Source organism: Eucyclogobius newberryi, unplaced genomic scaffold, assembly GCF_026437365.1.
Source record: "Eucyclogobius newberryi isolate DKJ021-1_F unplaced genomic scaffold, fEucNew1.0.hap1 SCAF_8, whole genome shotgun sequence".
NCBI classification, from domain to species: Eukaryota; Metazoa; Chordata; class Actinopteri; order Gobiiformes; family Gobiidae; genus Eucyclogobius; species Eucyclogobius newberryi.
Window position 1 is genome coordinate 23,237,136 of NW_027316500.1, and position 15,241 is coordinate 23,252,376.

Consider the following 15,241-nt stretch of genomic DNA (forward strand, 5'->3'; position numbering starts at 1 on the left):
CTTTTCAATTATTACAATTTTGAGGGTTTGGAAATAATGCAGTATTCAGTTACAAGGTCCAGTACTGCATTGCGAATACTTCAAATACAATCACTTTAACTTTGCGGTATATTACAATGTAAAAAATGGGACGTAAACTTAAAACAGTTTTACGTTTGTCGTTTGTAATTCCATGATTCTTCTTAGATATTTAATAGAAAGTATTCCGTTGTGGCGTCATGTTGTATGCTACAAACCCCAAAGTACCGGACAAAGATTTAAGAAATAAATACTCTTTTTTCATATACTGGTAAAAATATTCAGGCAACACGCTCCCAATGCATCATGTCATCTAATTTAACAACATCTAGTTACCTACTTTGCTGTGATCATCTCACCGCTAAATTTGCCGTCACTAAGATGCTAGCAGCTAATTGTTTTTAGCCTCATTTAAACCGCTTCACTCCTCAGCGCACTAACAGAGTGTTTTTTGAAGTATTTATGCCTCCAAAAAGCCTAAATCCGACACAAAACTGGATTTTTAAAGAGGATTTACACAAATGTTAGAAATACAGATTCAGCAAGTATTTTTCTAATGGTTTGGAATGCGGTGGCTCAGCAGTCCCGCCAACACCCGGCACTATATACAAAAGAGTAGAAGAAAACGCCATTCATTCCCATCGCTGCTGTATATTAACATTATATCTGGTATCAAAGTGCACACATTTTGACTGGGTCTTCTATTACCTGGGTGGCTCTGGGAGGGAGGAAGGAGGAGGCCCGGCTGCACAAAACCACTTTGAGAAACTGCTGTTGACCCAAGAGTGAATGTGAAAGGATCCCCTCACACCAAGTTCAATGCAATGTGTGTTCTTTAGATTGGGAGACACAGGAAGCCATTTATAGACACGTGGCCCGAGCGCAAGGAGAAGGAGAATGAATGTATTTGAGTACTGCAAGGCCGAGTCCACAGTTTGACCCCCTCAGAATAACAGTATTACATAAAGAAAGGTTATGGTCACAAGAGCTATGGTAGTTGTCTGAGGTTGCTTTTCATTTAGACAAGAGAGCAACCAACGTGTCATTTCAAGCAGACTTTCCTTTGTTGGCGCAGAAACCAAATATTATAGGTTTTGAATGGGGAAAAAAGTCCTCAAACGTTGAATTTATCAGGCAAAGACCGTCTGGTGGATGTAGCCTCTGTCCCGAAGAGCAGCGGCCCGAGCAGAGCTGAGCGCTGCCAAGTGGCGATGCAGAGCAATGCCGTGTGTGCTTGTGCGTGGAAGTGCGTGTCCTCTCACTGCAGCGGAGGACAGAGGAGGTGGAGATGAGAGGAGGAGGAGGAGGAGAGCTCACAGGGAGCCGAGTATCACAGGGCAACGCTTCGTCCGTGTGAGTAGAACAAGGCCACGCTGGTAAAACTCATGAATGAGGCCGAGCGCGATGCGAGATACATTTCTCCATCTGAACAGTTTCAGTGGGATTAGTTCAGTTTAGGGATGTCACGATTTCAAATTTTAGAGTCAGGATTATTGTGAGGGGAAATATTGCGACTTTACAATGACGGGATTAAACAATATAAATTTAAGATTAATTGCACCTTATGTAGCTCTTTTAAGTATTATATGAGTTATTAGTAGGATGAGCACCATGAGAACGCTCAAGTGAGGGGAGGATTACACTCTGACACTACTAGTCTCCTCCTCTTTTCCTCCTCTTTTCCTCCTCTTTTCCTCCTCTTTTCCTCCTCTTTTCCTCCTCTTTTCCTCCTCCTCCTCTCCTCCTCTCCTCCTCCTCCTCCTCTTCTCCTCCTCCTCCTCTTCTCCTCCCCTCCTCTTCTCCTCCTTCTTCTTCTTTAATCTAATGTGTTCCATGGCTCCACTTTTGGCTCGCGCTGAGTGGCCGCTTTGCCCCAACGAGCCTTCAGCTCTGCCTTCAACTCTGCCTTCAACTCCCAGGACACTTTCCCCCCCTTGCCTTTCCCTGGGCTAGACACTCCCACCCTCTTGCCTGCTGTGACTGTGGTGGTGGTTTGAGGGGCCGAAGACACTGAAAGGCAGCCATCAGTCTACCCCAGGGCAGTTGTGCCTACAGTAGTAGTTTACCACCGCTAAGTATGGCGTGAATGAAAAATGCACAGAATTGTGATGCTCAAAATGTGGAAAAGCGCTATAAGATACACTGTATATCTAATGCTGAGAATGAGATGAAAACAGTTAAAAGCTCCTATTAGTCAGTGTCGTGCATAGATCTACTTTGAATACATTTAGACATAAAAAGTATAAGGTTGAGATTTGAGATGGTCATCAGAACTTCCTGAAAAATGCAGAGAAGGAGATGACTACAACAGTGTAATGTGTCTCCCATGTGTCTCTGCAAACCTCTGGTTAAAAAGACATTTGACATCTCCCTCCATCAGAGGAGTTATAGTAGTGTTCCTGGTTTAAACAGGAAAATGTGTTCCTACTGAAACTGCACTTAGTGATGATAGAGAAGATTAACAATCAAGTACAGTGACCTTTATATGGGAGTAATATTGCTGCAATTATGGAGTTTTGAACTTTTAAAATGCGATTCTGGCCAAATTAACTGCACTTTTCCACTTGTGTTTTCCAAGACAAAACAAAAAGGACATCTCTCAGAAGGACACAGATGAAATGCAAAGTACTTTCACAGCTTTCATCGCTTTTAGTTTGCGTGCCACATACATCAGCACCACTTTGAGTCTCAAAGTAGTACTCACAGTAGGTAATCGTCAATGTAAAACTACTTCCCTACTGAGTAAATAAAGGCAAACTGTGTTAAATGCACGATAAACCTCCAGAAGCCAAAACTGTAGAGCACCACGATCAGACAGTTATTACACATTTCTATTGGAGGATACAGTGAAAAGTAAAAGGGTGATTTCCTGGTAATAAAATGTGTTCCAGTCAGTGATATCAAGTGTTTATCACGAGGGCTGTGCTTGAAAAAACTGAATCTCAAGCTAGTTAAAAATCTGACAAATAAAATAATGGTAAGACAAAATATATATGGGGTTTATTTTAGAACATGTTTTAGACACAAAACTATCACTTAAAGCAATGGAAGTCACATATGCACCACCAGATGATAATTATACAAGCCTAGCTCTTTTATGAGCATGCTGGCCATAAAGAATTGTGAGAAGAAGGGAAAAAATCAATAGAGGTTAGATTTGTAAAGGATACATTTCTGGAAATGTTCTTGAGAATGTAAGGAATTTTCAAAAATAAAAAAATGTCAAAAAGGACAATAAAACATCACATTTTTGTTGATTCTACGTCATTTTTATTTATTTATTGCTAAATGCCAGTCACTGACCTTTTTATAAAACCACTTTTCTCTTTTTTGAACAATTAACCTTTACAAGTACTAATTCCCTGTTTCTTCCCATGAAATCCTACATATATGTTTTCCTTTTTGACTGGTGAGTACTTCCAGGAGTGAGCGTAGAATTCAAAGCCATAATAGTGGCCCTTTGATCGATGACTAAGATCCATCCAGACTCTTACTAATCAGATAATAAAACATGACAAATCTGTCCTTACAAGCTTTGCCTCGCTTTTAAGACTATAACCTCATCCTACATTTACCACTTGTGAGTAGAGGCAGAACTCTCTGACCGCACGCTGAGTGGACACAGCTCCTGGACTTCCTCTGTCTGAGCCTCCACCGAGAGCTGCTGTAACATCATCTGACTCCAGGCTGTAGACATTATAAATAACACCATCTGCTGTGCCACCATCTTCCCTCTAGACCTGGTACGCCCTCAAAATTCCATTTCTTCTCACTTTTCACATCCAATTGCATAGGTTTATTTGGCATCCTCCGCCTTGCTTAAGTCAGCTGGGTGGGGCACGGATCCAGAGTACATACAGGGAGGTGTCTGGGGGTCCTTTGGGAGCACTTTGCACTGACCTCACCTCTTCAACACCCACACCTGGTTTTCATCCGACCTTAAATGTCAATTAATAGCAATGCCATCTCGAGAGAGGAAAGAGGGGATTTAGGGCAAATCTCAGCCAATTCTGCCACTGAGATAAGCAAAGTATTTCCACACAGGACTCCTAACTGTTTTCCCTATTCAATAAGACGACAGACTCAGAACCAGTGTATTTGAATGGAGCAAAAGGTCCATGGCTAACATCTCTGTAAGCCGAGGAGGCATCCTGGAGGATCCATTAGGCCGATATAATGAACCAACGTCGCTCAACCACTAACTTTGGCAGGAAATGACTTTTTCCATTTTCTCTGTAGGTTCTCTCTGCACTCTCTCTCTCTCTCCTCCTGCGCCAGCATCCCCCTTGGCAAATTCTCATAAAATAGACAAATAAAAAGGCAGCGATCATGCAGCGAGAATGAGGAGGAATCATTACAACATGTGAGTCTGACTAAATGCCTTTAGCCAAGTAAATAATGTTGGTAAAACTGGCGCTTGGGTGCCTTTTGGAGAGGAGATGTTTTGAAAAAAATGATCTGTTTGCAGTTATAAAATGTAATAGTGGTTAGGGATTGTCTGATATGGATTTTTTATACTAATATTTGGCTGGCTGCTGTGGCTGATATTTTGATTTGATTTCCATGGCAAGGCTCACAAATTCCAAATTAACTTTTCATTTTGGTAAAATTATAACATAATAAATAATGTGTTGCATGATTGTGTAACACTACAGCCATATTTCTGCCTTTAGTTGCTCTTCTACTTCAAATTTTATTCAGGATACTATTCAAAAAGACAAATCTGACGCATTGAGGACAAACTGAATGACACATGGGCACACAGACTGGAACCAATATATCGCCCATCCCTGGTGGTGGTAACACTTACAGTTTGCGTATTTCCCCTGTGTTTAGGTGGACTTTCTCTGGGCATTTAGGGTTTTTTCCATTGTACCCAAAAGTGAGCCAATTTGCTGCTACTCCTTCACAACTGAAACACCAGGGCAGAGTATGAGGAAGGCTTAGAAGAGAGTTGTCTTGCTCCTTCTGCTTCTTTCGTACTTCTGTTCTATCTAGTGTATCTGTCTATCCTAACCAAGATCCATGCTCAAGATTTGCAACTGGCCACTGCTTTTGAGAGGATTCATCAATTTGCAGATAACACATTTCCAATCAAGAACAATAGAGTCTACATTGAAACAACAAAACTAGTTGAAGCACTTGTAGCGATCCTGGTTGTAGTAATATCCCATAATTCTCAACAGGTTCCTTCAACAGCTGCAACTCCAGGCAACCGGTGGACTTCTACTGCTCTGAGAAAACCACAAAAGTGATCAAGACAAATTACAATACAGAGCCAAATATAGTTCGCTACACCAACAGAGAAAAACACAGAGTGAGAGCAGCGCAGTGGAAAATCCTGTTGGCGGGCTCAGGATGGAGAGGTGGAAAAGTGGAGAAAGCTGAGCTAGCGTATAGGTCTGACCTAGATTTAGTGGCCTATCCAAGGCTCATATTATCTAATCCAAGGTAAGGAAAACTCCATGACTGCACAGGGCCACAGTATGGAAGAAGCAGCTCCAGCACCAGGACCAGGGCTGTTGTTGATGGACAAAACTTATACAGTAAGCAGACTGTAGTGGTGCGAGCCATGGTCACTTCAACAGAACATGTGAGGTAATATTAGGGATAGGATTTTACTGTCAATTTAGGTAGTGATAGTAATAAAGAATGTATGGAAGAATGCAGCAGGAGGTCAAATGCAAATGGACTATGGTCAATGTCAAAGTAATAGACTTTATTATGATTAATAAAGGCTATTGTGTTTTTGTGACCCACTTTACTCTTACCTGAGGGGTGGAAAATATTGACCAAAAAAAAAATCACACAGAAATATGCAAATTTGGGCCTTTAGATGTATTAGTTTAAAGTTTAAGTAGACAAATGTGAAAGGTTTATTAAAATAAAAAACACAATAAATTATATACTCAATATTCAAATGTTAAAAAGCAACATTCTATAAACTGTTCACCTCTATCTTAAACATTAGAAATACAATACTTGATTGTTTCTCTTCAGGAAGAGGCTATTGCTTTGCCATGAAAGCTCCACACTATGGCATTACAATTATCTATCTCCATGGAGACAAGCAGGTGACACAACCAGGCCAAGTTAGTTGAAATACCTGTATTTAAATAAAGAAGGGTAGTGGAAAGTTTGAACCACAATACAAAATTCAGATTTGTTATTCAATACACAACAGATTCCTTGGTAGATGTAATGGAGTTGTTGTTTTTCCAAATTCTCTGATCATTGAGCCAGGAGTCATTATAAGTCTATATTGATCAAACAGAGGAACGGACACAGACTGTAATGGGCTCTGAAATCTCAACACACACCTGTTCTTGTTAGGTTTGGCAGCAGGACTCAGGCAAGTCAGTGGCCAAATGGAGCAGAGATTTAGTGAGAGCTGCTGGAAACTCTCTCTATAGTTTGCATTTTTTAAGTAATCATATACCATTTAGATTGTCATACACCGCGATTAAGTCTACTTTTTTGCCATGATTGTTTTTACGTTCTTGAAAAATATATAACTAGACAATAAATAAAGAAATGTGTGTATTGGGACAGGCATCTGGCATATTATGGATTTTGTTTTCTGAATGGGAGGCATATATTTCTTTAAAATAGATTGACTATTTTCTACTAGTTTCATTCTTAGAAAACCCAGCGATCTTTAAAATTGCTAACCATCCAACCGCAAATTGAACCTATTGGACCATTTTGTGTCCCAAAATTCCATTCTACCCAGCAGTCTTAGCCTACTGTCTGGTTCATTGGCGTGGAGGAGGAGAGGTTACTTCTAGGCCGCCCCTGATAAAAGCACTTCAAGGTGTTGGAATATCCGCTGGGCTGTGGCTCCCCGTCGGGCTGAGATCCTCGAGAGGCTAGGAGTGAAAACAAATACGCCGGAGCCCTCAGACGGGACGTACAAGACTTCAAAGCCTCTGCTGCTCCACTGCCTGTCCTCCCTAAGGCCAGTTTACCAGAGGCTCCTCACTCACAACCATCATGAAACCTAAACTTCCCCTGCTCCACACATGATGCCCTTTTACTGTTTCTGCACGCCATTAAAACTAAATGGACAAGCCGCATACTAAGCGCTTTCCTTGTGCTCGCAGCGTAGTAGGAGATGTTCAAAGACATCACTGAGAAGACACTTTATTAAAGTTGCCTGCATAAACGTGGTGGTGACTGGGTGTTATGGGAGAGTGAATCATTTAAAGGGATTTGGGTGGAAATGGCCTATGAAAATGAAAAATAAAATAATGTGTATATCCAGTGTGTGTGTGTGTGTGTGTGTGTGTGTGTGTGTGTGTGCCCATAAGTGTACTATACGTCTATAACACATAATATTGTCAGCTACAATGTTTTCGTTTGCTTATTGTAACTGACTCAGTGAAATGCTTTGTACTCCTCCATGTTTACTTACTCGAAAGTTGCATAACTTACTCTACTAAACTTTCAATAACCACAACAGGCTGATTGATAATCCAGAGCCACGGTGAGGCTTTTCCAGGGGTAAAACAGCTGACTAAGGGCTCTGCAGCTGGCAGTGCTAAATCCAGCGTGTCTCACTGGCTTTCCTTGAATGTGAGGTTGAATAATTAATACAAGTCTGGAAGATATTATTTTTGTGAGAGGAAACATTCTGGCCCCCAGCCTAAACCAACAGAGGGAAAAACAGGGCTGAGTGTGGGCCAAAGCGAGCCTCCAGATGGGGCTACAAAACTGCACGCTGTGGACAAAAGAGGTGAGAGGGTCCGGCGCTGCAGCGGAGGACTTATCAACTTTAAACTGTGAGTTCATGTCGTGCCTTTGTTGTGATTACTCACCACTCTCGCTCTTCTCGATGACGTCAACCATCTCGCCCGCCTGGAGGCCGATCTCCGAAGGCTCTTGTTTCTCATAGTTGGCCACCACCACGTATTGTTCCAGGAGCATGGGGTCTGATGAGTCCAGACCTGGGGTTGATGGGAAAAAACATGCCGTCAGCCAGCTGCCAGCCATAGGTCCACGGGAACGGTTGCTGGGCACCCGCTGTGCCATAGGCCAGTTTGTCACCACAGATCAACCAATCACGAGATTCACACGGCTCAGTGCATCTTCCTGAGAGTCTAGCCATAGAGCTGCAACCACCTCCAAGTCACCAAGAGAGGTCATCTGCACTCCCTCCGCTAAGCTCAAGCATCAGGCTATTATCTGGAGAAAATCCATTGTATTACAGCATCCTTTTAGTCCAAATAAAAACTAAGGCAGGACATTCAGGCAAAAACAGAAGGAATAAAGGAATAGAGGAGAAAGGTGAGAGAAGGAGTGAGAGCCAGTTGAGGACAGCACAGAAAGAAATGGTTTCCCTTGGAAAATAAACCATCTGCTAAAAAGGCTCCTTCTCCTGCACTGGGCTGAGCAGAGGAAGAGTAGGGGGTAGTGCATACGCCAATCACACGAGCCGCCACTGGGGCCTTAAATAGAACCAGATGAAGGGGCTGGCCTCTGCCTGCCTGAAACACTAGAGCTCTGCTGGAGCCAATGAGAGCTTCAGTGAGGAGTTCAACAAGTTAACTCTGTAGGCACCAGCAATGACACACTTTTACCAACTTTTGGTCTTTATGACGTTCAAGGTGATCTACTTCATACTGTGTGCCACATTTGCTTTGCCAGCCACCATTCATCTACAATAGCATTTTCAAACTATTTGCTTTTTTAAATAGAAACATGACATGAAAGTGGAAAGTGGGGCAAACCTTGAACTTCTAGCACTGAGTCAAGCTTTCAAATAATGTCAACCACAGGCCCTGTTAATAATCAAGTCTTGCGTCAATATACCAGTACATTCAATACACAGACTTTGTTCCTCTGGCAGTCACTATTGCAATGGAGTTTAATAAACAATATTATACTTACATATAGACAACAAAGACTTTGGACTTTGCAAATTGTGGCATAGACCTGAAATATTTTAATTTAGTTTTGTCAAAAATGTACACCTGTTTAGTTGGAGATTATACCAGTAATAATAAGCAATAGTCCTGGAAACTTTACTTTACATAACTTTCTGAAGTGGAACTTGCCCTCAACTATGTAAAATACTAGTAGATAATGATCCACTTTTACATTGAAAACTTCCCATTTCATGCCGTTCCGCTTCAACTCTAACTCTAAATAGATTGATTCCAGTACTCACAGGAGTAACCCGGACTTTCAACGGGCCGCTAATGAATCCCCAATGAAGAAACATCTATAAGCGCTGAAAAGGGCCTGAGGCTAGTCCATTCTTCAGTCCTTAGTCTGGCCTAGCTGACGTGAAGTTTACAGCTCAACGTGGGCTTCTGCTGACCACCGAGACAGACCTAAACAACACTGGAGCTGCTGTGTGCACGCTTCACATTCTCCTTGTTTACACTAATATGGCCCCGAAAGGTCGCGAGGCTGATAAAACAATCTTCTAAAGTGGTTTGTTTGCATAATGTTAAAAAAGCTATAAACACCCCTCAGGTCAGATTTCGGTGTATGTGGTCGGCCGTTGCGTATAACTCTCTCACTCGCTTCTTTTGGAGAGGAAAAAAAGTTCGCTTTGACCTATATAATTAGCAAATGTTTCCAAGAGAGTTATGTCACGAGTCCAAATAAAACTTTTTCCCCCTCTAAACAGTTTATGGAAAGAGTAATTGCATTTTAGTCTAAGTGTGGAAAAAGGGGTTTCGCAGTCCAATCGGTTTTAAGGTCTTAAATTTGAAGATAAGGGACGAGCTAGACACCGTGGAAGAGGCTGATGTTCCTCCCAAGCAGCTGAAAAACGAAGACTCAAGATTGATTTGAACATTTGGATGAAAGTTTCTCAATTTAAGAGCTCACTTTAAATATGTGTGAGTTAATAATGTACTTTCTGGTGGAAAAGTACTTTTACTTTGACCTGCTATTGCTCCTAAGCCTGGGATGCTCCACCGTATGGCATTAAACTGTAAACCTGTCATTGAATAAATGCAAGATATAAGTTTAATGACATCTCCATGAACAGAGAGGTCATAGTGCACCTCTAAACGGGCATTTTTGTTTTGAGCCTAGCAATGCACTATTGATATAAAGGGCTAACAACAATACTACATGGCACATTAATAACACTATGGACACTTAACTGCTTCATTTTGTTGCGTAAAATTGTCTTTTTTCATCGTTGTCTTTGTACAAACCTGCTGTTATTTGTACAAACCTGCTGTTATTTGTACAAACCTGCTGTTATTTGTACAAACCTGCTGTTATTTGTACAAACCTGCTTTTATACTGTGTTTTTAATGTCACAAAACTATTTCAAAGCTTAACCAATGGCAGAGCTGCTGATTAGCCTGGCTCTGGAAGCTTTAAGTACATGACATTAGTTACCGATGGCATTGTTTAACGTACAACCTCCAGTCAAATAAATACAAGCTTTTTTTTCAGTGATTAAAAGAGGAAATTAAAAAACAATTACAGACAATAGAATGCATGTGGTTTCCTCAGAATGTTGCTCTGGACCTGATGGATCCCAGATGGGTTACCTGGAAGGACATCCCAGTGCATCTTCAATCCATCCATCCATTTATATGCATATGTTTATTCTCCTTCCATCTGAACATATATTTAGCTCAATTCACTCAATGGGACTTTCCTAGTTGTAGTTACAAACAGCTGCCTTAGTGCTGTCAATTTTAATACACATTCGCTTTTGTCCATGATTAAATACAGCTTTTTAAACCAAATTGTTGGATCTTTGAGGGAAATTACAATCTTGTTACTTTGCTGATCCTTTTTATCACTCCACTCTGCTATTGTTTTACGTCAAATGCAATCCTCAGACCACTTTACGTGTCTAAATAATGAGAAGTTCTTTAGCCAGTCTTAAGCTGTGGAATACTCGGAGAAAGCCGTGGATGCATTTGTTTGCGGTCTGCCCCTGTTCCCCGAGGGCCACATACTGATTCAATGACATGAATGCATCTGCTGTGCAACACTGAACAGCAGTGCAGTGTCCCGGGCCTGCTCCAACAGCACATCTGCAGCTCATGAGCCACACAAAGGCAGAACGGACAGCCAATTCTGTAGATCTCAAACCTATTTAGTGCTTGTAAAGTGGCCTCAGGGTTGACAAGATGGCAGCAAAAACGCTGGATGGCAAGATTCGCTGTCATGATTCAAAGATATCCGGGACAATGACTGAAGACTATGGAACTTTTCTGCTTCTTTCCATCTAGATGTTATTGCTATGCCTTGGAATGTTCCACAGAATTTCACTAAAACTATCTAGTAATTCTGCGGAAACAAGCTTGTGACGATTTCTGAGAATGATCATGTTGACAGTTAGAATGCCTGTTTTTCCAAGGTATTTTTGTAGTGAGTGATTTAATAATTGCCAGATTTATTGCAAAACCGTAGCACTTCCAACAGAAAAGTGACATTGTGCAAATTTAACTTATGTTTGTTGAAATGTTTAGGGCTGTAATCCTTTAGCTGTTTAATCGATTGATGATGTCTTAGTCGACCAACATTTTTATTAGTCGACAGATTATTTTATTTAGATTAGATTTGCATGTTACAACAGCAAAAAGGCAAAGAAATGGAGTGAGCTAGCTGAACATGTTTTAGTGAATCATATGTTTAATCTCGATAACATAAAAATACACTCTTTACTTTTCTGTAAATTGTTGTTTTCTTGCATAAACTCTTGTGAGTGCAGTTGGATACACAGTGATACTATGGCCACACCCCTTTTAGTCAACTAATTGCATTGTAAAAGTGATAAAGTCCAAGAATTCCTTTAGACGAAAACAGAATACTAGAAATACTTAAAAAAACAATGAAAACTATATTCATTAGATGGCATCACGGCAAATACATAGGTTTAGGGAAATGGGCCAACGGCTGTGGATGTCTAGAAATCATTGCCACAGATATTATTTTCCCTGTTATACTAATATTAGGCAGCGCAGTACAATAAATAGACAGTAATTGAGTTTGTAGTAACGTCACATCAGTTATTTTGGGGGTTAGAATCGGCCCTACATATCGGCACAGGCAGCTCTGGATCGACATTGGACATAGAAAAACCCATTTCAGTCAATCTCTAGTTCAATTCCTGAACTATGTGAAGCTTTTCTCATCCTCCCAGTGCTCCAGACCATGAACCTACAGATCTGGAGAAGGTCCTTTGGGTGCTGCACTGTTCTCAGTCACGGCTTAAATACATACTACAAATACATACTGGTGTTGCATTGGAAGTCAATATCACAAACTATGACTTTGTGTATTCGTCAGATATAAACATGTACCCTGGGGCTGTTAGAGTCTCTATAAAGGCCTTGCTAATGTTTATTTCATTTATATTCACACATGTACTGTATACTTGTACTTTTTATCAGTACTACGCCTGCAAATAACAATTATCAACTTCATTGTCTGTTACATTTTGAATTAGTAGTCAAACAATTATTTCTATTGAACACTTGATACGTTTTCAATAATTTATCAACCAAATAAAGGCTGAAATATGATGACTGAAGTCTTATAGATATAGAATATTTACAAATAAAATTTTGCCTGTTATTGAAGTATTTGATTTAATAATATCTTAATTATACAGGGTCTTTTTCTGTGTGTTTTAAAGTTTGTACAGTCCAGATAAAGATTACGATAATCAAAAATCCAATACGATAGTCGCGATTAGTTGATATTGTTACGCCTTGTTAAGATAAGATAAGATAAGATAATCCTTTACTGTCCACACATGGGGAAATTTCATTGTTGCAACGCAAGTAGATACAGAGGAAAAGGACAGATCACTTATAGGAAGTTAAAAAAAATAGAAGAACTCTTATAAACAAAAACTCTTATAAACAAAAACTCCTATAGACAAAACCTCTCATTTCTTAATAAAGAATGGAGGGGAAAAATAAATAAAGATCAAAATAAAATTTAAATAAAATTAAATAAAATAAAAAACAGCAGCAAGCAGTTAGGCAGCAACAATGACTAAACACACTATTGGGCTCATAATGACTATTACCAACTCGTAAGAAAGACGGCTATATTGTATGTCAGTGTACGGCTTTCAATTGCATAAAAAAAATATAAAAATGTGTTAATGTCGTTGCAACAAAAACGTGAACAACAAAGTTTATAAAAAGCCTATCGACCCAATGTCTTCTCCGTTATGTTACTCTCAAGTTTCCTCCCGCTGATGATGACTTATGGCCTGTCCCTTGTGCGGATGATGAAGAGCGAGTGCACTGTAACGGGTGGAACCAGGAAGCACGTGTGTGTATCCAAGTGGAAATGGATGTAAACACAGAGAGTGGCTAATAGTGTTAAAAAAATAGTCACTTCATAGCTTATGTAAGTAGAGCCTATAAACTAAAACAGCCAGGAATGTGAATAATGGAATAACTTCTCTGCTCTACCGCATTTTACTGAAACTAGTGTTTATCCATATTAATTTTTACAAGTTTCTACTCCCAGCGTCCTCGTAGTTCATCTGAAATGATCCTGTGCTCTGTTGCTTCATTCCATTTTTTCTCACACGCGTTTGTCTTGTTCTGGCCCTGTCTCCCTGCCGTTGCAAAACATTTCATTTCCTGGACGAGGCTGAAATATTAGCTTTTGTTTTTCGGGCCTGTTGACTTTGCCGACAACGTCTTTACTCACCTCAGCGTCAGATTTACCGGTGCTTTCTCGGCAGGAGGTTCTTTATGAATCCTGCATCATTGGACGAAGATTAAGCGATAATGAGAGCGTTGCCTCCTGGACTAAAGCACTGTGGCTGTATTAAGTGACATTTCATACCAAGTAGTCCATCTATTCACACGGTTTACGTTAGCTTTGGTTCCTGCGGAGATCATTTGTTCAGATAATTGAGAAGTGAAAAGACAATCCACTACTGGGAGCCTGAAAAGGAAGTGGAAAACCGCAGAATTGGCTGCCGTCGCCTCAAATGTGGTGAAGACCGATTTTGTACTTGTCAGTCAGAGTAGAGCACATGAATGGACATCGTTTTTCGATTTAACTACCATTTAATTTTGCATGTGAATGTTTTTCAGATAATGGTTGGTCAAACTTAGCTTGAGGGGTGTGCTGTAATTGTGGATGGCTGGGTGCGATGAGGAGGAAGGGCATCCGATGCAAAAATCTGCTAAACCCTGAGCACTACATTGAGGCAAGGTTAACAACTTGGCTAACGTACTTGCACCACTAAAAGTACAAGTACACAGTCTTACGTCTTATTAGAGTAATTTTCTGGCATGTTTTACTTGAGTCATTGACAAAAGCTTTAAGTTATGCATTTTTTCTCTTAATTTGAACATAGAGTTTAATATTTCTAATCCTGGTTGTCTAATCTGTACATTTCTTCAGTTTTTCCGGTCCAGTTAAATAAAAAATCAGATGTTAAGGCCAGACAGTCACTCTTATTACTCCCCAAACACCTTTTACTCCTACATGAGTCCATTCTGGGACCACTGAGAGCTGGGTTGAGCTGGGTTGAAATAATCGATTTTCCGATTTTTAATCGATTCGCATATTAATGACCAATTATCGATTCGTACGTCCAAAGATCGATTGTTTTATTATTATTATTATTAATATTATTATTATTATTATTTTTTTAATTAAAAAATGTTTTCTACATTTTCCCTCAGTGAACTTCAATCTACCTTCAAGAAAGATAATTCAGGACTCCTGGATTATCTTTCTTGAAGGTAGATTGACCCTTAACCTTTTTATCAGTCTTCCATCAGTAACTACCAATACTTGTAAGATTTGCTGTTTAATATTGATATAATACTAGTTTTAATATGTTGCTTCTCTACACAGTCATGAAGTGAAGGAAACGGTTCAAATACATTTTTCATTTTTAATAACATTAACCCCTGGATCGAATCGAAATCGGATCGAATCGGAAATCAGATCGAAATCGGAGCAAATCAGATGGAATCTGAGAAATCGGAAAAAAACGATTTTGAAACGTAAAAATCGGAATCGATTCTTGAAATTTGAATCGAAACCCAGCTCTAGTCTCAATATGTTTTTGGAGTATCCTGAAAGCAATCTTTAAATGTTTAATATAACGTTGAAATGTCTGTAAAGTTTAGTGCAGAATAATCACCTTATTCCTTTTTACAACATCACTTTTTCATTTCTATCTTTAATCAGCTCTTTTTTGTAGCATTTTTAACAATAGATTATATGCGTGATATTCAAATTTTGCATTTCT

General features: G+C 39.9%; 1 protein-coding gene across 2 annotated transcripts in view; it reads right to left on the reverse strand.

Moving 5' to 3' along the window:
- LOC140350784 (SH3 and PX domain-containing protein 2A-like) overlaps positions 1–15,241 on the reverse strand; it is a 71,160-nt gene that overhangs the window by 19,487 nt on the left and 36,432 nt on the right. For both annotated transcript variants that reach the window (XM_072436287.1, XM_072436286.1), the window contains exon 7: positions 7,836–7,964. In XM_072436287.1, coding sequence (XP_072292388.1) covers positions 7,836–7,964 — 129 coding nt within the window. The remainder of the gene's footprint in view (positions 1–7,835; positions 7,965–15,241) is intronic.